The sequence below is a fragment of the Mastigoproctus giganteus genome, chromosome 1 (genome assembly GCF_048544385.1).
Source record: "Mastigoproctus giganteus isolate SK-2022 chromosome 1, ASM4854438v1, whole genome shotgun sequence".
NCBI classification, from domain to species: Eukaryota; Metazoa; Arthropoda; class Arachnida; order Uropygi; family Thelyphonidae; genus Mastigoproctus; species Mastigoproctus giganteus.
Genome location: NC_143575.1, coordinates 64,166,550 through 64,190,351, shown reverse-complemented (window position 1 = coordinate 64,190,351; position 23,802 = coordinate 64,166,550). Strand labels below are relative to the sequence as shown.

The 23,802-nt window shown below is 38.6% G+C and overlaps 1 protein-coding gene across 4 annotated transcripts in view; it reads right to left on the bottom strand.

Moving 5' to 3' along the window:
- Positions 1 to 23,802, bottom strand: part of Vps13 (vacuolar protein sorting 13C) — a 1,645,987-nt gene that overhangs the window by 1,054,797 nt on the left and 567,388 nt on the right. For all 4 annotated transcript variants that reach the window (XM_090373229.1, XM_090373247.1, XM_090373239.1 and 1 more), the window contains exons 24-25: positions 16,913 to 17,072; positions 3,996 to 4,078 (exon numbers count right to left, since the gene is read on the bottom strand). In XM_090373229.1, coding sequence (XP_090229355.1) covers positions 3,996 to 4,078; positions 16,913 to 17,072 — 243 coding nt within the window. The remainder of the gene's footprint in view (positions 1 to 3,995; positions 4,079 to 16,912; positions 17,073 to 23,802) is intronic.

The window sequence follows — 23,802 nt, the reverse complement described above, 5'->3', positions numbered from 1 at the left end:
TACAGCATGAGTTTGTTAAAGGAAAGTCTTGTCTGACAAATTTGATAGGATATTATGATGTTGTTACAAAGGAACTGGATGCAAAAAATAATTTTGATATCATATATTTAGATTTCAGAAAAGCTTTTGACTCTGTTGCACATGGAAGACTATTGTACAAATTGGAGCAGAATGGTATTAAGGGTAAGTTGCTGCAATGGATAAAAGGATGGTTGAGTGGGAGGACAAGACAGAGTGTGGTAATAAATGGGTGCTGCTCTTCGTGGACTAATGTTATTAGTGGAGTCCCACAGGGTTCCGTGTTGAGTCCACTGTTGTTTTGTATATTTATCAATGATATTGATGAAGGTATATCAGGCTTAGTGTTGCAGTTAGCAGATGATACAAAGGTTGATGACAGTAATGGCAGTGTGATACTGCAACAGGATCTAGAAAATTTGGGTAGATAGGCTAAGAAGTGGCAACTGAAGTTTAATCTTGACAAATGCAAAGTACTGCATATGGGTAGAAGTAACCCTAGAGAAACAAACAAACTGTGTGGTACTACACTTATGGTGGTAGAAAATGAAAAAGACCTCTGAGTAATTGTGCAGTCAGATATGAAGTTTTCTGAGTAATGCAGACAGGCTGAAAGGGCAGGTCATGGGGTTTTGTCAATGATATATAGGAAGTTTGCTAGCAGGGAAAAGGAGGTGATTGTCCCTCGGTATAAGGGAATGGTTACGCCACACCTTGAGTACTGCGTACAGGTCTGGAGGCCTCATTTTAGGAAGGATGTAGATTTACTTGAGTGTGTACAGAGAAGGGCAACAAGATTGGTGAAGGGAATGAAAGGATCCTCTTACCAAGAGAGGCTTAAGTTCTGCAAATTGCAGTGGCTGGAGACTAGGCACTTGCGCGGTGATCTGATTGAGGTGTATAAGGCCTTGAATGGGTTGAGCACGCTGAATTCTGATGGGATCCTTCCACTTGTTCAGATTACAAACCTAAGGGGGCATAAATTGAAATTAAGAAAAGACAGATGTAGAATAAATGTGCAGAAATTTTCCTTTAGCCAGCGGGTGGTTAATTGCTGGAACAAACTTCCATCTGTCGTGGAAGTTGATAGGTTAATTAAGGAGGAACTGGACAGGCATTTGTAGGGAATGATGTGATTTTTTTTTTTTTTTTTTTGGCTGATTCTGCATAAGCTCATGCACTTGCTTTCTTGCATCACATGCCACTACTACTACTACTGTCCAACTTAAAACTCACAGAACCAACTTTTCATCTTACTCCTTTATTCATTCAACTGGCGTTTTCTGGAACACCCTTCCTTCATTCGTATTTTTTGAAAATTAGTCTACAGAAGTTCAAGTCTAATGTCAACAAATATCTTCTTTCATCTTCTCAAACTCCAACCAAAGCATGGTACTAAGTACTATAGTTCCTAATACCTCTCATGTTTGGAATTTTCATAAAAAAAAAAAAAAAAAAAAAAAAAAAAAAAAAAATTAAATCAGCAAGAAAATGCAATTGCCTGATTATGGATAACTAACTTACCTCTTATTGACAGGAATTTGAAGTTCAGCAAAACTCCAAGCAAGGTGTTTTGCTTGATCACAAATTTCAGTCAAAAAACAAGTATGTTTTTCAACATGTGATAGAAAGCAACAGGGATCTAAATACTTGCCCATAATCTGTTCCTTACAAAAGATCCAAGTATTATCAAAGCTATAACAGTCTAGAAGTCATTAGGAAATAGCAACCATAATGTTATAAAACAAGCAGTATCCAAGGAAATTTCAGTTCAAAGGAAAGAAGAGGCTACGAACATATTCATTCAAGAACAGCAAGAGGAATGTGACAAAATGGATGACAAGCAAGTCAGTAGTTTTTATGAATTAAAGTAGGACGCACGAGAGAATTAAGGCTTATTGTGTGACACTGCTTTGCATATGGGAACTGTAAGCAGATATGTAATAATATCACAGTTCAGAGAGAAAAGCAAAACCTACACATGAAAAACTCCTAGAGCAGAGACATTCCCAGAACTGTGTGATGTGGGGTTTTCATTGTGAAAGCACAATTAAAAAAAAAAAAACATAAAGGTCTCCTCTAGGTATGTGATGATGAGATAGCAGAAATCCAACGACCAGAATTGCAGATGAGTTAAACAGATACACTGCATCTATTTTTACTACTGACAGTGCATTTGAACCAAGAAGAAACAGAGGAGAGTCAGATTGATATAAAATTTCATTATCTAACTTAAGAGAGAAATCAAACTCCCTAGCCTATAGTTACTCAGCTCCACCTTAGCCATCCCTTATGAATGGGTTAGACAGTTTCAATATGGTATGGTGCACTCCTTTTCTGCATTATTTTATATAACTGGATGTACTTCATCAACCCAGGAGCATTACCCTCTCAGCCTCAGTAGTTTTTCCGTCAGGCACACAGATATAATTATGATAATGAAGTTGGTAATTAAGGATAAAATATAGAAACATCCCAATAAGAATGCAACCCAAAAGGGATATACTTTTTTTTCACATAACATATGTTTGATAAAGGGAAATTCTAATCTGATAAAGTTTGTTAATTACTATGATGAAGTCAAAAATATAGATTTTATTAAATATATAGATTTTAGCAAAGCTTTAATTGAATTCTCAATGAGAGCCTATTGTACAAATGGATTAGGTACTGAATGAATGAGTGGAGATGGAGTAATAATCAACAGACATTTTTTTAGAAAGCAGTCAAGGGTAGTGAGTGGTGCCCATCAGGGTTCATTCAGTGTTAGAGGGCAACCTCTTGTTTCTGATTTTCCTCAATGAGAAATAATTGTGACCAGGCTATGTTTTTTTCAAAACAACTTAGACTGATAATGTGTGATCTCAAAGATGGCAACTGAAGCTTAATTTAACTAAACATAAGGGCTTGCATTTTTGAGACATTCGGAATACTATATTGAGGCCTGGATATCTTACTTTAAAAAGAAAAGAAAAAAAAAGAAAGAAAAAAAGAAACAGAACATCTAAGACAGTCAAAGAAAGTAAAACACTAGACTGGTTGGAAGTACCTATCATTGTCCTTATGAGGAACATCTTAGAAGATGTGGACTACAGAGACTGAAAATCTCAAGCATAACTTTAGTGGGTTTAAGATCCATAAAGGAATAAGCAAAATGAAGGAGAGAGGTATAATCAAACTATTAGATGAAACTAGAATAATGGAGCACAAATATAAAATTTTAGGAAACAATAGAATATTAGAGCTCATGATTTTTTTTTTTTTTTTTTTTGATTTGGTAGTTGTTGGCGCATCGGCTTCTATGGCCATATTGCACCTCCCAAGGTTTTTTGCAGTACTTTGATCCAAGCCCGAGGCAGGTACTTTACCCACTCGGCTAGCCCGAGAGCTCATGAAGTTTACCTTCAGGCAGTTGACTGTTCATTACTGCCTGCAGAGGCAACTTATTCCTGTCTGTGTCTTGTGTCTCCCAACATCCAAATAAGACTTATTAATACAGAGAAGGACAGAGTTGCTCCATAGAACATGACAGTTCTTTTAGACTCTAACAATCCCCAGTCAGGATTAAAACATCACCATAACAGAGCAGAACTGTATAGCTACTGAATACAAGGCCAATTTCACTTTTTCTACAGTTTTATATAAGAAGCACAGATGAAGACATGGTTTAATGTCCAATAAGCAATTTTAGTCACCAACTGTTGTGGAGCTGTATCTTTTTACTCAGTAATTTTTGTTTTTCTTTTTTTTTTTTTACTTAGTATTTCAAGAATTAAAAAAAAAAAATAAACTAATTGAAGCTTCTCCCCCCCCCCATTCCACCTAACCCAATAATCTCATCATTTTACATGTGGGAACGTTAATGACTGATTCAATTCTTCAAGAATATAAGATTTAATCAAATTTGGACTTTATAGTTAAACTATTAGTTTGAATTATGATAAGAAAATACTTCAGTGATACTTAAATATACTTACACTTAAATATTTCACCGTAAAAAGGTTTTCCATTGACTCTATTTTAGGTGTGCGTAAAAGATAGAGAGGCCCTCCATCTAAACCTAGAAAGAAAATCATAATTATTACAATCTGGTATTTGAAACATTTTGAATTTTATTCTAGATCATGCCACTGACTGTGTGTAAGAAAAGCAAAACAAAAATACTCATATCTACAGACAGAGGATAAAAAATAATAAAAAATTATATAAACTGCATAAAAACGCCAGCCTGAAAAAAAGAAGATCATCGAAATTGGTGAGGGGTGATAATTAATGTCCACAGGAAAAACTGCTTAGAAGACACAGTCTGCAAAGCTTGGCAACTAGACATCTTATGAGTGACATAACAGAGGTGTATAAGCTGTTACAGAGACCAGTAAAATGAATGAGAAAGGTAGTCTCAATGATAGGAGATAAAAGAACCAGGATAAAAATAAAAAAATCTTAGGCTGAGGGAAAGCTTGGCAAAATTCAAAGCAGAGTTGGATGGCCACATTTTTTTGGTGATAGGAAAAGTATGACTAATTGGTGATTTTATTTATTTATATATTTATTTATTTATTTATTATTTATTTTTATGGTTGATGCAGGAACAGTCTGTTTCCTGCATCAACATTCCTTGGAAACTATGTGCACCTTACAGAGGACCTGATTAAGGGTTTATAGGTTACAGAGGCACTCAATTACAAAGACCATCATTCATTTTACTATCCCCTCTGAGAGGTGATGGTAAATGAATGAAGTGAATTTTCACTATTATATATGATTCCAGAAGTAGAGGCCATAAATTTGAAATACAGGGAAAGAGATTTAAATTGGATTGCAAGGAGTTCATTTTTAGCCAATGAGTTGGTAATTGGTAAAATAAGCTGACAGCATTGCCTTTTAGCTAATGAGTTGGTAATTGCTAGAATAAACTTACAGCTTATGCAAATTCAATGACCAGCTGGATGGCTAACCACATGAGAAGGGAAACACATCGTTTTTTTTATTAGTTATTTATTTTATTTTATTTTTTGGCCAGTGCAGCAAAAGTCTATCGCCTATTAGCACTATATGACTAATACTAATATTGTATTCAAGGTATCAATATCAGCATAATTTTTTTTGGTGTACCACATACAGTCTGTCCTCGTATAGCACGATAGTTGCGTTCCTAGAAACCCTCGTGCAATGCAAAATCGTGCAATATAAACAACAGGCCCTATGGGAAAAGTAGGGTTAGGTGCCGACCACCCAAGATTGAACACACATTTGGAACCAAAACATTACCAAACACAATAAATAATCGGGTAATTTTAATCGTTATAAAATACTTACGTATTTTATAACGATTAAAATACGTAATAAAAATAATATTATATTATAATAAAGTATTTTTTAATACTAAGAAAGTATTTTTTACGAATAAAATACGTATTTTATTCGTAACAAATTTATTATATTAAATAAAATAGTCGTAATAAAATACTTACGTATTTTATAATACGTAAGTATAAATTATAATACGTAAGTCGTAATAAAATATTGCTAATGCTTTTGCTTCTATCGTAAGCAAACTTGTTTTTTGTTTGATTTTCTGTCCAAACAGATGACAGCCATTCTATCTCTTCCAATTCTTTGTGTCTTAATCTAATGGATTTTAATTACACTTTGAGTTGTTCCTGCTATGAAAGTTGTTTTTATTTTCTCCGCATTCTTTGTAATTCTCGGCGTTGCCTCATTTAGGTCTGTAGCACGTGCAATATCACATGGTCTTTAATTTCGCTCAAAGCGTTTCACAATTTCGAATTTTTTCTCTATCGACAGAAGAGGACTGGCCATAAGCCTTACGGGGGAAACCACGGTGGGCCGGAGGCCGGTGTGATTTTGGCCATAAACCGTAGTATGAGGCCACTATAAATTTTCCTGGGTAAGAATTTTTGACCCAGTCCGCCTCTGTTTATCGATATTGCTTCTTTTTTTTTTCTCTCTGAATCTGCAGTGTCTTAGCCAGGACGCTTCCTTTTCACACCTTTTAAGTATTTTACTAATTTTTAGGGAATAAAGCACAATTACAAAACGAGGTGGCACGCTTGATACACATAAACAAAGCTGCGCGCGTGTAGCAACTGAATAAATAACACCGTAAAGGCCGAGATACAATATTAATTAACACCTCACATTTTACTAAAGCACATTTCTGGAGGTTACTACCATAAAACAATAAAAACAATTTCCAGTTGCGTTTCTGCTAGTGGAATCTGTTATAAACTGGTAGTAAACTCCATCTAATTGCATTTGTGATTATACCGATAGCTGGAATTGTGTTGGTTTTTACGTTATTATGGTGAAATATGTTTCCCCTTCACTGATATAAAACACATAAATACATTTTCAGAATCTTCTTCATTGCTATCGTGTTGCATTCAGTTGGGGTGATTCCGCGTTCGACTGCCATTTCTTGTAAACACAAAGGCGAATCGTGCATAAGCGAATTCAGTTTGTGTTATATAAGATAACGTTCCCCTATTTATAAATCGTGTATGATCGAATTCGTGTAATGCAAACACGTGCTATACGAGGACCAACTGTACTCCAACAAAACCATAATCTGTAGTCCAACAGGTTCAAGTTTCAGCGGCCAGAAGGCTAATTTGTAGGTGGGGTGAAATCTTGAACATGGCTCAAATGATACAGTACACATTGATGCCATAGCTTTATGAACAAGAGCCAAATTCTGCTGAAGGGTCTAACAGCTTCCACAGAATGTGGTTTGGTTAAGAGGCTTTAGAGCATTTTCATTCACAGAACATGTATGCAAGAAATATCTAAGTAGAAGTACCTTCTTGTTCACAAGAATGCCAGTCTGCAATGCTTTCAGTGATATGCCACAAAAGCATCACTGATGCAGCCTCCCTAAATCATAGACATAAACTTTATTATGCACAACATTTTATGTTCAAAAAGCCACATTATATTTTGCTTATCATATGCAACTACAAAACAAGTGGACTTGCCAGTGTTCTCAAATATAACAATTTTCATTTTTAATGCGCAGTTGATAAATTTCCATATATGAAGAATGTAATTAAATGAAACAAACACTTAAACTAATCCCTGATGTTTGCTGTAAACATTCTTCCAATAATGATATCTACGGGTGGAGCCAGGGAGTCTAAAATGCTAAATGGAAGCTAAAGCAAAAAGCTAATATTCAGGCTCCACTGTTGAATTTTGACAAAATTCAATCAATCTATTACAACTGAATCATCAGCTTGCACCACACAGTACAATGACCACACCTCTGTAATATTAGACAATACTAGATAGTTAATGACACATCACCTGATGCAATATCACCACTTCACTTAATGGAGACTTGAAGTGGCAAAAACCATGTCTGGCCTTCAGAGCAGCAAAGTTCAGTCTCCCCCATCCCATCTCTTGTATTGTGCAGTAGCCATATCTTCTGAGGTTATGATGGGCTTGGTTTAGTTTGGTATAAGATTTTTCTGGCACAATAGCTATTATGCGCCAAGGCAAGGTAAAAGTAGAATCTGGTAACTTTGAAAAAGTTATCTGGTAACTTTGAAAAAGTTATCTGGTCAAAAAGTTAAGAATGCATATATGTATAAAAGGTGGTATATATTCTAAAAATATATGCTTTATTTTATATATATATGTATTTTAATTAATAAGTTGTAAAAAAGTAAAAACAGCTGATACCTTATCATTGTCGGATAAAATCTGACTGAGTGTATAAGGCTCAGTCAGATCGTTAAAAGCAGTAAAATGAGTATTGCTAAAATCTAAACAGTCAGTTAAAACGTGTCTAATAGATAAAACTGCGTCACAGGACTCATACATAGGAGGGTCATCAGCCCTCAACAAATAAGAATGTGTCAGATGACTGTGTCCTATGCACGTCCGTGCAAGAATAACTTCCCCCTTATGATTTCTGCACAGACTAGACTGCCACGGTTCAATTACAGGCTTTATCTGATATAATTTGTTCCCAGTCTGTCTATTCCAAGAATCCTGCCACTGGGTGTGAATCTTTTTGTGTATTATTTGCCTGTAGTCTGTATATTGGACTGACAGGCAACATTTATTAGAGGGAATTGCTGATTTGGCTGAGGTGTCAGCCAAATCATTTCCCATAATACCAATGTGGCTAGGAATGAAGCAGATATCGTATTCATGTTCATGGAGAGAGTGAATCTTCTGCTGACCTTGAGAGAGAACTGCGTGAGGATTAGGTCTAACCGATAACAAAGCATATAAGACGCTCAAGGAATCCGAATATAAAAAGAATCGTTGGTGCTAGCATTTACTAATATGATCCAAGACTATGGCGTGCAACTCTGCAGTGAATATGCTGCATTCAGGGAGAGTCTGCTCTGATATAGTGGTGTCTGTAAAGACAGCAGCAGACCCTACATATAATTCTGACTTCGAGAAGTCTGTGTAAACTGGTGTAAAGTCAGGATGCTCAGCTCTGTGCCCTGAATAAAGCTGCAGGTAGACAGATGATAGTGTCCGACAGGACACTCTATTGTGAAAGAGGGCCTTGATGTCACCAGTATTTTCCTGAAACCACGACAATTCCATTGTTGGAATTTAGCCATTATTTTGGCTTGTCGAGTCCATCAGGCGGTTTCCGAGGTGCCGAGGGCTTACTCTTGTCCGTCTTGGATTTATCTTTTTTGGGGAAGTATGGATGCTGTCCCGTATCCATTTCTTCCTCTGCAGAGAGTTCCAAGACTGATTCGTCTGGTACCTCCTTATCCTCTACATCCATTGTTTCTAGTATTATTTCTAGTACCTCCTTATCCTCTACATCCATTGTTTCTAGTATTATGGGTGGCTCTTCTGATCTTTTTGGCTTTTCTTTACCACTTGGTTTTGGTAGTGGAGCAATAGGAGGTACAGATATAGGAGTGGCAGCTGACTGTTTTTTGGGTGGGCTTTCGTGAACTCAATAAATAGCATTCAATCGGAGTGAATGACTCGTTTGGTGGTACAGTCATCTCAGTTTCTGTACTGATAGTGCACTTCACAGAATCCTTCTGAGCATATGAAGGCTTCCTGCTATTTATTGCTTGGATGTGTTCTCTAGCCTCTGTCTAGAAGATATTCAGCTCTGTTTTTAGTTTTTGGATTTCTTTTTCATCCTTCCATCACTGGCATGCTCTGTAGTAGGCAGGGTGCTCTCCTTGGCAATTTACACAGATCAGTTTGGAAGTTGATTTTTTTTTTTTTTTTTTCTTTTTTCTTGTTAGTTGTTGGCACATCTGCTTCTGTGGCCATATTGCACCTCCCAAGGTTTTTGCATTTTCTACTCTGATCCAAGCCGGGGGCGGGATTCGAACCCGCGACCTTTGGGTTGTTGGGCAGGCACCTTACCCACCCGGCAAGCTTGTTCGGCTTGGAAGTTGAACATTCCTTGCTCTCATGGTGTTTTGCACCACATCAAGCACAGGCAGGGTTACGACAAGCTATTTGTGAGTGGCCATATTTTGGATATTTAAAACACCTCAGCGGATTTGGAATGTAAATCCTCACTGGGCAGTTTAGGTATCCTACCTTGATGGAAATTGGAGGCTGTGGGGTTTTAAACGTTAGGATGAGAACTCAGGTAGGGACGAGATTTCCATCCTTCCACATTGATATTCTCAGAGTGAGACCTTCTTCAGAAACATGAAGAAGGTCCCACTCTGATATGACACCTCATGAAGAGTTCAGAGTTTTGTGGGGGACTACGGTGATAGGTATTCCCCCTATTGATGTGGCTTTCACGATTTTTTCCACCTGTTTCATGTTAAGCTTAAATCAAAAGATCACCAGATGCAGTCATTTTACGATTTAGGTGATCCTGCCAACCCTTCTAATCCTTTCTGGATAAAGAAGGGTGACATCTTCCCAAATAACTGCTCTCCGGTGGAATTGAGAATGAGGAAAAGCAGCAGTGTATCCTCAGTTCTGGCTCTTTTTACGGAGATGTTTTCTGTGTTATCATCTTGATTAGGTAGGGGCCTTGTTGGGGTCCCAGAAGAAATAGGATTTAAATTACTCATATGAGTAAGATAAAAATTTCCGATGCCCTAAGTACCTCACCAACTACAGAGCCAAATGAGGGGATGCCCACTCGTGAACTAGCAGGTACTGCTTACACCAATGGGATGCAAAGTTCACTTCCAATAAGCATTGATCCCGTCCCAGGAACAAAGGGAGGGAGACTTAATGGAATGCAGTTGAGCTTAGCAGTAAGAACCACCCGCCGATTGATCCCAGTCAGGTCAGTCTGGGACCACCCATCTTGTCAAAGCTGGAACTAAAGTGGTGTATTAAAGCTGGGCCTCTCAACCACCAGGATCCCCCTTTCCGAGTTTCCATGGGTCGTGGTGCATGGGTGCACATGCTGGATTCCAATGATGTAACCCTGGAACCAAGGTATGGGCATTAGATCCCAGTGATACTGATCTGAAAGGCCAGCAGCATCACTGGGAGGTCGGTCCCCTCACCACGTACAGGTGCCCACATCGAGGAGGTTATGATGGGCATCAACAGCGAGATCCAATATTTCTGGGGTACAGCTTGAAATGTTTCTGCAAGCAGGTTACTAGATAGTCCACCGAACCAAACCTACTGATAACACATGAGTAATCTAGATCTGTTAGTGCATAATCCTGCTGCCTCTAATCTTGCTGATGCAAGTTGTGAAATTTGTTATTAGATCAATCCTAACTACACATCTTGCACAACTCGTGACTAGAGGAAATACAAATACTGTATATGGAGAGGGATGGTTGTTGTTGTTGTTATGGAGGCTTAATGGCACATAAGCTGTTAAGGCTATAATGTGCCTATTCACTTATTATATTAAAACATGAGTTTTCCATAAATCAGAAGAAAATCCAAAATCATAAATAATTAAAAAGTCCAGTTTGCCTGAGAAAGTCAAAAAATTCAGAAATATTTGCCTTATCACCAATGAGATTTTCAAGAGTTATTGGTTTATGAAGATTAACCAGTGAGAGAAAGGATGAAGTTCTGCCTTGTTTATAATAGGGGCAGCCAACAAGAATGTTTTATAGTCAAATTTTTAGAACAATGTGTACATTGTGGTGGATCATCTCCTGTGAGTAATGAAGGTGGGTCAGATGGGTAAGACCTATTCTTGCCCTTGAAAGGACTACTACTTCTCGTCTCAATGTACGGACACTGGAGCGCCAAATTTTCAGGTCTTGTTTAAACTAAAAGAGTTTATTATTAGTCTGAGAGTGCCAGAGTGCTGTCCATTGTGATAGGCAAGCAGCATGAATGGTTAGTGCATAATCTGATGCTGGAACAGGGATATTGGTTAAATCTAAGGTAGTTGGATTTTTTGCAGCTTTATCGGCCAGGTCATTGCCTAAAATACCGGAATGGGCTGGAATCCAGCAAAAAGTGACCAGTTGGTTGCGTTCTTTAATTTTCAGTAATAAACTTCTGATTTCATCTAGAACAGGGTGAACTTTATCTGAGGAATTCCATAACGACATTATTGAGCTGAGGGAATCAGTGTAAATAACTGGTTTTAAGGAACAGTCAGAATACAGATGTTCTAGAGCTAGTTTGATTGCATATAATTCAGCAGAAAATATACTAAATTCTGATGGAAGGGAAACTGATACAATTGTATTCGGAAACACTGCAGCTGCTCCAACATTTGAATTAGATTTAGAGCCATCTGTATAAATTGGGGAGAAATCAATATATCTTTGAGTGTGAACTGCATGAATTTGGTGGACATTTGATGCTTGCAAAGTATTCTTTCTCCATTGATAGAGGTAAGTGTCACAGGTTGGAAGAGGAGGAGGAGCCCATAGTTGAGTATAGGTTTCTACCTGCTTTACGGAATGGATGGAAATATTCCAAACTTGCACCAGTTCAAGAAGGCGAAAAACCAGCTGGTTTTACTATGCTAGGTTTGTTTCTGTATAGGATTTCTAATGGTGGGTTGAAAAGGTATGATTGAACGGGATGAGAGGCACAACTTTGTATCTTGACAGCATATTTCAGAAACAGTGTTTTCCTGCGTAATGTTAGTGGGGGCTCGTGAGCATCAATGTAGAGACTATGTGCTGGCGACGTTCTGAATGCACCAATTGCAATTCTCAAAGCACTGTGTTGAATAGGATCAAGCCAGTGTAATGCACTCTTTCTGGCAGAATCATATATTGGAGCACAATAATCGAGATGGGAGGTACAGTCCGCACCCCACGTTTGGGCAGATAAAGCTCTGAGTATGTTTAACTTTTTTTTTTAGACATGAAGTCCGTACATTTTTAATATGATCTAGGAAATTTAACTTGTTGTCAAGGGTTAATCCTAGAAATCTGATGTTGCTGATGACCAGGACAAAGACGTTAGAAACTTGAAGTTCAGGATCTGGATGAAGTTTGCGTTGTCTACAGAAATGGATAGCAACTGTTTTCTGCTGTGAGAGCCGATAGCCATTGTGGCTCGCCCATTGTTGAATTTTATTAAGTGATATCTGAAGCTGTCTTTCAATAGACCTCATATTTTGAGAATGACAGGAGATGGAAAGTTCATCTGCATAAAGGTAAGTCTGAACTGTATTTGGAAGCTGCTTAGTGATAGAATCTATTCTCAGAGCACAAAGAGTGGCTCAGTACTGATCCCTGTGGAACACCTTCTTCCTGGATGAAAGTTGGGGAAAGGGCATGTTGGTATCGAACTTGAAATGATCTAGTATGTAAGAAGTTCTGAACAAATATAGGAAGGTTCCCACGTAGTCCGAGAAGGTAAAGGTCACTAAGTATACCATACCGCCAGGTGGTATCAAAAGCCTTCTCTATGTCTATTGAAACCATTACTAGATGTTCATGTTTGACAAAAGCATTACGGATGGCAAATTCAGCCTTGACCATAAGATCTAAGCATCACCTATTATGGCTCATTAGCTGTTCCGACTCAATGATCCAGACGAGTCTTCTGTGGATAATTTTCTCAAGAATTTTGCTGAGGCAGCTGGAGAGAGAGAGAGATATGGGTCTATAGCTATTGGGGTTGAATGGATCTTTTCCAGGTTTCAGGAATGCCAAAATTGTTGAGTGAGGCCAAGAAGCTGGAAAAACATTTTCTAAAAATATGCGATTGTAAAAGACCAGGAGGCGGCGCAAAGCTTTGTTATCAAGATGTTGTAGCATGACATAACAAATCCCATCTGGCCCGGCAGCACCATTGTAAGCGGTTTTAATAACATGTAAAAGTTCAGAATATTGCAGAGGTTTGTTATATGGAAGAAGACTGGCAGTTTGAAAACGAATAGCATGCTTTTCTTTAGTGTTTTTAATTCTTTGGAATGAGGTAGTATAGGCTGATGTTGCTGAGATTTCTGCAAAAGTATTGCCTAAAGCATTAACTATATCTCCAGGATTAGATAGATCTTTCCCTTTCCAGGAGAGGATTGGAGAAGGTATGGTAGGAAACTTACCAGACAGCTGTCTAATTTTTTTCCATATTATTTTGGGATCAGTATTTCTGTGAAAACTGGATGCAAAACAGGTCCAGGATTCTTTCTTTGCTTGCTTTTGTATGAAGCATGCTTTTGCCCTTAATTTCTTATAATTAATGAGATTGACTGTGCGCGGACATTGCCGAAACAAATTCCAGGTTTTATTTTTTGTTGTCTTTGCTGTGGTGCATTTGTCATTCCACCAGCAATTATAATGCTTTCAGCCCAGGGGATTTGATAGTGGAATTGTGTCTTTAGCCACAATACCACTATCATGATGTAATCTGTCACATCATCAATATGCTGGAAGCGGATTTTTTCCTCATCAAGATCGATTGATGATTGAAATTTTGCCCAGTCTGCTCAGACAAATTTTCACTTTCTGCAGGGTTGAATTGAAGGAGTCTTTGCTTTCAGGAAGTTGCATACTATTGGGAAGTGGTCACTGCCCATGGGATCATTTATTACATACCACTCTATGGTAGGGACTAGTACTGGTAAACAAATTGAGAGATCTATTGCTGAAGTGTGTCCTGCTGGAAGCTCTATGTGTGTTGGTGCACCAGTATTGAGTATACTGAAATTTAGTGCCTCTAAAAAGCTTTCAATTAGTCAGCCCCATCTATTCAATTTAGGAGAGCCCCATAATGGTTGGTGCCCGTTAAAGTCCCCTAATATACAGAGAAGTGGAGGTATCTGTATAAAGAGGTCTTCAAGATCTTTTAAAGAGTAAGTACGATTTGGTGGTAGGTAGATTGAGACAAGTATTATTTGCACTATGGAGAGTTATATGAACAGCAACAGCTTCTATTTCAGTTTGGAGTGGGATATGTCTAGTTGGGATCTTCGAGTTTACTAGGATTGCTACACCACCATGGGCAGCATTAGCGGTATTTTGATCTCTTCGATAAAGGCAATAGTTCTTTACCGAAGGAGAAATTTGTGAGGTCAGGTAAGTTTCCTGTAGACAGAAGGCAACTGGAGAATATCGGTTAATTAGGTATTGAATATCGTCAGTGTTGCAACGAAAACCTCTGCAATTCCATTGTAAGATACTGTGGTTCATTTAGGTTTAGTTGAGGATGATTCAGACTGTTTTTTGTTTGAGCACTTTTTCCGGTTTTTTTTTTTTTGGGAAGCTGGGGCGTCTAGTATCCATAGTGTCATTTGCATGAAGTTCTAGTATGGGTTCTTCAAGATCTGAGTGTACATATACTTCCATATTATTGGTGGATAATTCAGGTTTCTTGTTGTCTTTAGTAGTTTTTAATTTTTCTTTGTCATGCGAGACTGTCCGAGTATCAGTTGGGATGCTGATTGGAGTGTTGGTCGATTCACTGGTTTTAGTTTGATGTGTGTCTTTTCCTGAGTTAGATAATGTATTTTTAACCCAATTAGCCATAGATGTGCTGGGGGGGTATTGATACATCTGTTTGTACTGCTGTTGAATTCAAGCTTTGAGTGAGAAATGCATATGAATGACTGGGCATGGTCAGTCATTCATTGACAGTCGGTCAGTCACAAAATTGACTTTGTGTTCAATTGTTTTGACTTTGTGAAAACTGTTGTGGAGGGCACTGATCTCAACACCAACCAGAAAATACTGATATAATAGTTGCAAGTATGCGGGAGGATTGAAGAAAATCATGTAGCCCTAAAGTCCCAATTCACATTTTATCGCATTGAAGAGTCCATATTGGATGAAACAACATGAGATCCTAGAACCATCCTGTTGTGGCATATCCCAATCCCCTGATCTCACTTGAGGACACAATGAATGCCAAAGCATAACTGAAGACAGTTGCAAATCAGGTACACCTTATCAACCACATATACGTTAAAATTAATCTGTTTTAATTCTTTTAATTGTAAGTGTTCAAGATGATAATACTATGATCCACTGTGTCAAAAGTGTGATTGAGCATTTGAGGAACAGGAGAAAAACTTCATATATCTTCATACGCCTTCCCAAGATCAATATTTCAAACAGCTATCCCTAGTGCTCATGATCTAAAACTGGACTCTGAGATGGCCTCTGGTGTTGAAACAAGTGCACAAACTATCCAAAGATGGCGTTCAGAATGTGGTCTGCATATCTTTTGGCCCAAGAAGAAGCTATTGTTGACCCAACAAATGAGTAAGAAGTGACTTGCTTGGGCTAAAACACATGTTTTGTGGACAAAATAGCAATGGGACACCGTCATCTTTTCTGACGAATCGAAATTCAGCCTGCATGGCTCTGATGGGAAGCAATATGTCAGAAGACGAAAATCGAAGGCATACCATCCTGACTGCATAACACCGACTGTAAAGTTCCCCACCGGTCAGATGGTCTGGGGGCATAACAAGCAAAGAAGTGGGCCAATTAAGTTTATTAATGGAACAGTGAATGCAGAAACCCACACTGCTATCTTGGAGAAGTGCCTGAAACTCGTTATTAGGGATCACCACACGGACGTGCAAAACCATGTTTTTCAACAGGACTCAGCAACTTGCCACACAGAAAAATTGGTAAGTTTTATGCTATTTAGATTTAATAATGAGTTTGTTTTCTTGTCTCAAGGCTTAAAACATACTTACACCAATGTTTTCCTTTGATTTTCTCCCTTAAGCTGCAGTCATACCTCAGAAATGCTGGCACTATCCAAGGGTGTGGGCCAGTCCAACACATACAGTGTTGGACTGGCCCAGCAACATTCAAGATTTGAACCCTATTGTAAATTGTTGGTACATAATGTCATCTAAAATTGCTCAGAAAAAGCCAACAAGTAAGATTCAGCTTCAGGAGAGCATTGTAAGGGTATGGTACCACGAAACTGGGCAACTGTATATCCAGAACTTGATTAACTTTATGCCAGATTGTTGCAACGCTGTAATTGCAGCTCGAGGAAGAACAAGAAAATATTGAGGACTTATTTTGCTGATTTACAGTACATAATATTATTACATTAACTTGTAATTTCAGTTTGTACACGTAATGCAATAAAATGTATGTTTGGTTGTCGTGATTGCCATTTGCTTGATTTCTCATATTTCCATTAATTACACATTTTACCCTTTGGGAAGATATTTATGACAATTAGGTATATCAGGTTGAATCTTTTTATTGGATTTCATTCACAGAGATGTATATCCCATCTAACAAACGCATTTTGAACATTTCTGCAAACCACAATGCAGCGCAAAACACATTATTTGCAAAATTCACACAAGGATGCAGCTTTTTTGTCCATCACTCTATATATTGCTTAATTGTTAGTGCTCTTATGTACCAAATTGTCCAGTTGCGATTCTGGCATGTCACCTACTCTTTTTCCATGCAACATTTTTATTTTAAAGCAAAAATTCAGAATAAGTAAATTGAACTATACAATGTAAAATCATACTTACTGCTTAATTCCATATACTGTAGACTAATTCCACCCAAATAAAGATCAACAGACATATCATATGTTCTCATTACTAATACTGTCCCCAGTCTATAAAAGGAAAACCTCAACAAGCGATCTTCAGGATATTTTCCAGATTTTCGAAACAAATCAAATCCAAACTAAGAGTAGATAAGCAGAATGTACATATTAAAATATTTGTAATACAAAGTGAACAAGAATTATACAAAAGTTTTTTTCTTTCTTTATTATGCTGTTTATTTATTTATTTTATTGTATTTCCATAAAAATTATTTAAGACATCATTTAAAATATAAAGTCATAAAGCTGATAAAGTGAATAAATATTTTGTATGACGTTTACTGGGAATTAAATGATTTTAAATTCTCAAAGGAAGCTGGAAGAAAAATTATTACAGCTAAGTGTACACAAGGGAAATGGTGCTGATGGAATGTACCCAATCATATTAAATGAAGAAAAATACAATGATCCAAGATTCGCAAAGGTGATTTCAAGGGTGAAGCAAGTAAATACAGGAATGCAATCTTTACTTCTGTGGTAGGAAATTTTTTGGAATCTGTAGTTGACGATGTAATGCAAGATTATCCCGACAGGAATGGAGCTATAGGCAATTCACAACAATAAGGGAGATAATGGAGACACCAGCAGCTTCTATGCCACAAGCCACATTGGCAATAAAACTGAGCACTCTACCTGGTTTTCTTTTACTCTCCTCCCCTTCTTCCGCCTGGTGAGGCACGGGCCTGCCTCGCTGACTTTTTGGGGTTGTCTTCTCTATCGTACACAGACCTCTGTCTTTCCGCCAGCCTTCAGTCTCCCCCCTACTCTGTCTAACTCGCAGCGTACACGCCCACTCAATTTATCAATTAAACCACACTTACATATACCTTTCTCGGCCTTTTATATTCTAGCATTAATCCCCTCCTCCTCCTCCTCTTCCTCTTCTTCCCCCCCCCCAAAGATTTCAAAAAAATCTTTGGAAACTAGGTGGCAGGGCCTGCCAGAGTGTAAAATAAAATCTACAGAGTACTTGACCTGCCGCCCTGGGGGACAAGTGCGGTAATGGTGGGTCCCAACAGGGCTGGCTGGTTGGTTCTTGGGTTTTATTGGCGCATTAGCAGCTAAGGCTATAATGCGCCACCCAACAGGGCCCAACGGCTAAATGGCCAAAAGAACAACGGTACATGGGAATGGAAGGATGTGTAGTGCTGTGTACTGTTGTTCTTTACTTCTGTGGCATCATAATGTGGGGGAAACCCGTGCCACCAGACAACTAACACACTTTGCACTTGACTTTTGAATTTCCCCAAACTATCAGCCTCATCAACCACCTACGTAGGTGGTTCAGGCTGACATAGTTGAATAAGACCATGGTATGTCTACCAGAGGAGCAAAAGGTGATATTGTTGCATCTGTTGGTAGACGCAATATTAAGCATAGGTGATGGGAGCATTTATTTTGCAGGTATTAGACAATGTTGAGAAATAGCTCTGTGATAGAGCTAAATTTGAAATTGTTGAATTTTTGCTCAGGAACAATAAGAGCATATGAAAACACCCTTATCAGTCAGTATAGACCTGGAGAGACTGTGTGTGTTTGGCCTATTTTTGTTTAACAAGAGGAAATGTTTTTACCAGGATGGGTTAAACTAGATGAAATGCAAGAATATTTGCTGATGCCATTGAGGAATTCTTAGTGGGTCAAATAATTGCTGGTTGGGGGCATACATAGACTAATAGATTAATGGCGAGTTTAAACAGAGGCATTAATTCTTGCAGTACTTCTGTTGACTGCAGCCTTGTGTGGAGGCCTGCTGAGAGTACTCATCAGATAAGCAGATATATGGGCTGTGTTAGAGTGATTATATAACAAAAATAGGCACACATATACTTTCTTATATACTAATATTAGGAGCATAGTAAATAAGTTTGATGAATTTATAAAGTACAGGAACTCCTCGACTTATGTAATGCTCAACTTACGGATATTTGACTTTACGTAAGTTTTTGCCAGTCGATGCAAACTTAAAAAAATTGTAGAAACATATTTTGCATCCGACCTCAGAAGTTGAAATTTTCACTATATAACTAAGTTATTTATCTCTCTCTAAAAGGTCAATTTTATAACGGAAATTGCACTACACTTTCATCATTATCATATGTTCCATTACAAAATCACTTTTGAATGCCTTTGTGATATTTTTCAAAAACACATTTCTGGGGGTCACTACCATGAAACAATAAAAACAATTTGCACTTTCCAGTTTATTGGGCTTTTCTGTTAGCGCAATCTATTATAAATGAGTAGTAAACTAGATCTCATTGAATTTGTGATAATATCGATAACTGGAATTGTGAGTTTTTACGTTATTATGGTGAAATGTGTACCCTTCACTGAAATCATCAATCATATAGAAACATAAATAAATTTTCAGAATCTTCTCTTCATTCCTATTTACTTATTACAATGATGAAGGGAAAGTGACCAATGGAAAGTGCAAGTGGTGGCAGTCCTAGAAAATAACAGAAAATAAAAAAAACACAATAGGAGGGAGTATAGGATGAGAGCCAAGTCGATCAATTCGGCCCTGGAAAAATTGTGCAAGGCTCAAGGGGTAGAATTTTTTTCAGCCGGGTCTGTACTTGTTAACAGGAGAGATTGCTTCTACAGGGATGGGATACACTTAAATAGAAAGGGTGCAAGAATGTTTGCTGATGCTATCGAGGCAGTGTTAAGTGGGTCGGAAAACTGTTAGATTGGGGGGGGGATACAAGGACTAATACATTAACAGTAGCCACTGGTAGAGGTGAAAGTGATTCTAGCACTGCTTCTATTGGAATGAGCAGCAGCTCATTCCAATAGAAGCAGTGCAAGAAAATGAACAGGTGCATGTATACTTGCGTGTACACTAATGCTAGGAGTTTGGTAAATAAATTTGATGAATTTGAGGTATTGCTCAAAGCATCAAAGGTAGATATTGTTGGGATATCAGAGATGTGGTGTCACACAGATATAAGTAATGCAGAACTGGAATTTGGGGAGTACAACGTCTACAGAAAGGACAGACAGGATAGGAAGGGAGGAGAGATTATGCTATTAGTTAAGTAACACATAAAATCCAAGGAAGTGAAGCCAGTCGACATCGCTGGACAGTGCAGTGTCGAGTCAGTTTGCTGTGACATAAGCATTGGGAGATCAAAATTGAGAGTAGGAGTGTGTTATAGGCCTAATGACTCTGATGAGTATAATAAGAAACTGTAGAGGGAAATAGAGTGGGGCAATAAATCAGAGAGTCTTATAATAGGGGATTTTAATTTCCCAAATATTGACTGGAATTTGTGGGTTGGTCACTCACACACTAGCAAGGCTTTTGTGGATTTACTGGATGATTGTTTTCTAAATCAGCATGTTTGGGAAGCAACTAGAGGGAGCAATACTCTTGATTTGATTATCAGTAGTGATTCTTCATGAATTAAGAATCTGCAGATACAGGAACCACTAGGTGGCAGTGATCACAAGGTGCTGAAGTCAGATTTACTCAAGGAGGTAACTACCATCAGGGGTAAAGGGAAGGGTTATTGCTTTCGTAAAGGCGACTACGATGGTCGGAGACAGTATTTAAATTCTATACAGTGGGACCAACTGATGATGTTGTTGTTGTTGTTGTTGTTGTTGTTATTTGGATTTTAGGAGCATTAGCAACTAAGGCCATATTGCTCCGGGATATGCGGTGGTCATTCCCTGACCTTCCCGCATCCCCCCTATTTGGTGGTGATGGGCTCAAACCCCGGTCTAATCAAGAAGCGTGTGCTGCGCACTGCTGCTCCTTCCCACCTGACTGATGATGTTACCAACAGCAAACTCAAAATGGGAAGCATTCAAAGAACTTATCTTGGAAGCTACTAGGCTTTACATACCAACTATGAAATTATGTTCAAGATTCAGGCCTAAATGGATGTCAGATGAACTAATGAGACATATGGCAGAGAAGAAAAATGCATGGGATACATATAAATTAACATGTGACACAGAAGCCTATGATAGATATAAGTTGATCTGTAAGTTACAAAGGAGGTTAGGCAGGCGAAGGCAAATTATGAGAAATCTTTGGCGAGGGATGCAAAGTAAAACAGCAAGGAGTTCTTTACTTATGTAAACTCTAGAAGGAAAGGGATGAATCAGATTCATCCACTTGACATCGATGGTTCAACTGTTCATGATCCTGCTCAGGTAGCTAACAAACTAAATCAATATTTTGCATCTACATTCACAAGTAAACACTGGCAGTGAGCTAGATGATCTTGTAATAATTGAGAGTAAAGTGGAGTAGAAATTGTTGAAGATAAATACAAGAAAGGCACCTGGGGTGAATGGGATCTATCCAGTTATATTAAAGGAGGCAACAAAGGATGTAAGCAATCCGTTAGCCATAATTATGATAGCTTCCTTGGACTCAGGGGAGGTACCCACAGACTGGAGATGTGCAAATGTAACCTCAATTCACAAAGGAGGATCAAAGGCTGACACAAGTAATTATAGACCTGTGAGTTTAAATTCTGTTTCAGGAAAATTAATGGAAGCACTGGTTAAGTAAGCACTGCAGGATCATCTTGACAAGAACTCAGTTATACTCAGACACAGCATGGTTTTGTTAAGGGAAGGTCTTGCCTGACCAATTTGATTGGATACTATGATGTAGTCACAAAAGAATTGGATGCAGGGAATAACTTTGATATTATATATTTGGATCTTAGAAAGGCTTTTGATACTGTCGCACATGGAAGACTGCTGCACAAATTGGAGCAGTGTGGCATTGGTGGCAAATTTTTGCTATGGATAAAGGGATGGTTGAGTGGCAGAAGACAGAGAGTGGTAATTAATGGACATTGCTCATCATGGACTAATGTTATTAGTGGAGTCCCTCAGGGATCAGTGTTGGGTCCATTGTTGTTTTCTGTATTTATAAATGATATTGATGATGGTATATCAAGCTTAATTTCCAAGTTTGCAGACGATACAAAGGTTGGCAGGGTTGTTAAGGATGCTACTGACGCTATGCTGCTGCAACAGGATCTGGAAAGGTTGAGCAGATGGGCTGAGAGGTGGCAAATGAAGTTTAACATTGACAAATGAAGTTTAACATTGACAAATGTAAAGTACTACATATAGGAAATAGCAACCCCAGAGCAACGTATCAACTCTGTGGTACTACACTGACAGTAGTTGAGAAAAGGACCTGGGGGTAATTGTGCAGGCAGATATGAAGTTCTCTGAGCAGTGCAGATGGGCTGCAAGAGTAGCTCATGGTGTCTTATCAATGATATACAGGAATTTTTCTAGCAGGGATAGGGAGGTGATTATTCCCTTGTATAAGGCAATGGTCAGGCCGCACCTTGAGTACTGTATACGGGTTTGGAGGCCTCATTTCAAGAATGATGTAGAGCTGCTGGAACGAGTACAGAGAGGGGCAACAAGGTTATTGAACGGAACGAAGGGTTGCTCTTACGAAGAAAGGCTTAAGTTTTGCAAATTACAGTGTCTGGAGAATAGGCACCGGCGAGGTGATCAGATAGAGGGGTACAAAGCCTTGAATGGTTTGAGCATGCTCAATGCTGATGGGATACTGCCTCTTGCTCAGAATAATCACCTGAGAAGGCATAAATTCAAATTAAGGAAAGACAGATGTAGGATAGATGTGCGGAAATTTTCCTTTAGCTAGTGGGTAGTTGGTTGGTGGAACAGACTTCCATCGCTTGTTGTGGAAGTTGATAGCCTAAATAAATTTAAAGCTCAGCTGGACAGGTATTTTGAACGAACAAACGGAGGGGTGAAGTGAAAGGGGTTTTTTTTTTTTTTTTTTGGCTGATGCTGCATAAGCTTGCTTTATTGCATCATATGCCTCTACTAATGCTAATGCTAATACTAATAAAACAAAATTGATTTAGAAATCTAAACGATTAATTAAGAAGTACGAAACAGGACAAAGTTTGTCATCTATTGCACGGAATTAGGTCTCGCTGCTTCAACAGTGAATATTATACTGTGTGAATGGACTGCCGGAGTGGATCATGGGGTCTTCTTGGTGATAAACAGGAATTTTGCGGGCAAGGATGAGGAAGTGATCGTCCACTTCTGTAGAGTTCAGTGGTCAGGCCGAACATTGAATGCTGCATACAGGTCTGGAGGCCGCATTTTGGGAGGATGTGAAGTCGCTGGAGTGGGTGCAGGGAGGGGCAGCAGGACTCGTGGGGGGAGTGAGGTGCTCTTGTGGGGTGGGGCTTGAGTTCTGCAGGTTGCAACTTCTGGGGGCTGGGCACCTGCGAGGTGGTCTGGTTGAGGTGTGTGGAGCCTTGAATGGATTGAGCGGGCTTGGTGCTGTTGTGATTCTTCCTCTTGCTCGGATTGCAAACCTGAGGGGACATTGTTTTGGACAGGAGGGGGGCAGTTTTGGAGGTTTGCCTTTGGCCAGCGGGTGGTTGATTACAGGAATGGGCTTCCATCTGTTGTTTTGCAGGTTGATACCTTGAGTGGATTCAGAGACAGGCATTTGGAGTGGGTGGATCGGTGAAATGGGAAGTGGTTCCCCCAGCCCCCTGCCTTTTTTTTTGACTGATGCTGTGTGGGCTTACTTTCTTGCATTATGTGCTTCTACTAATGCTAATGCTATTTTAAGGGAGGGACAGTGTGCATATAAAAGTTCAGGTGCTATATCAAAGATGGTAAAGCTATTAATAAAATGGATGGAAAATCAGATGCTGGTTTTCAAAACATTACAGTATGCAGTGAAGTAACCAGTGTCGATTCTGCAGCTACAGAGAAATTTTTTGTTGTGTTGGAAAAAACCCCTTCTAAATCTGCATAGCCCTCAAC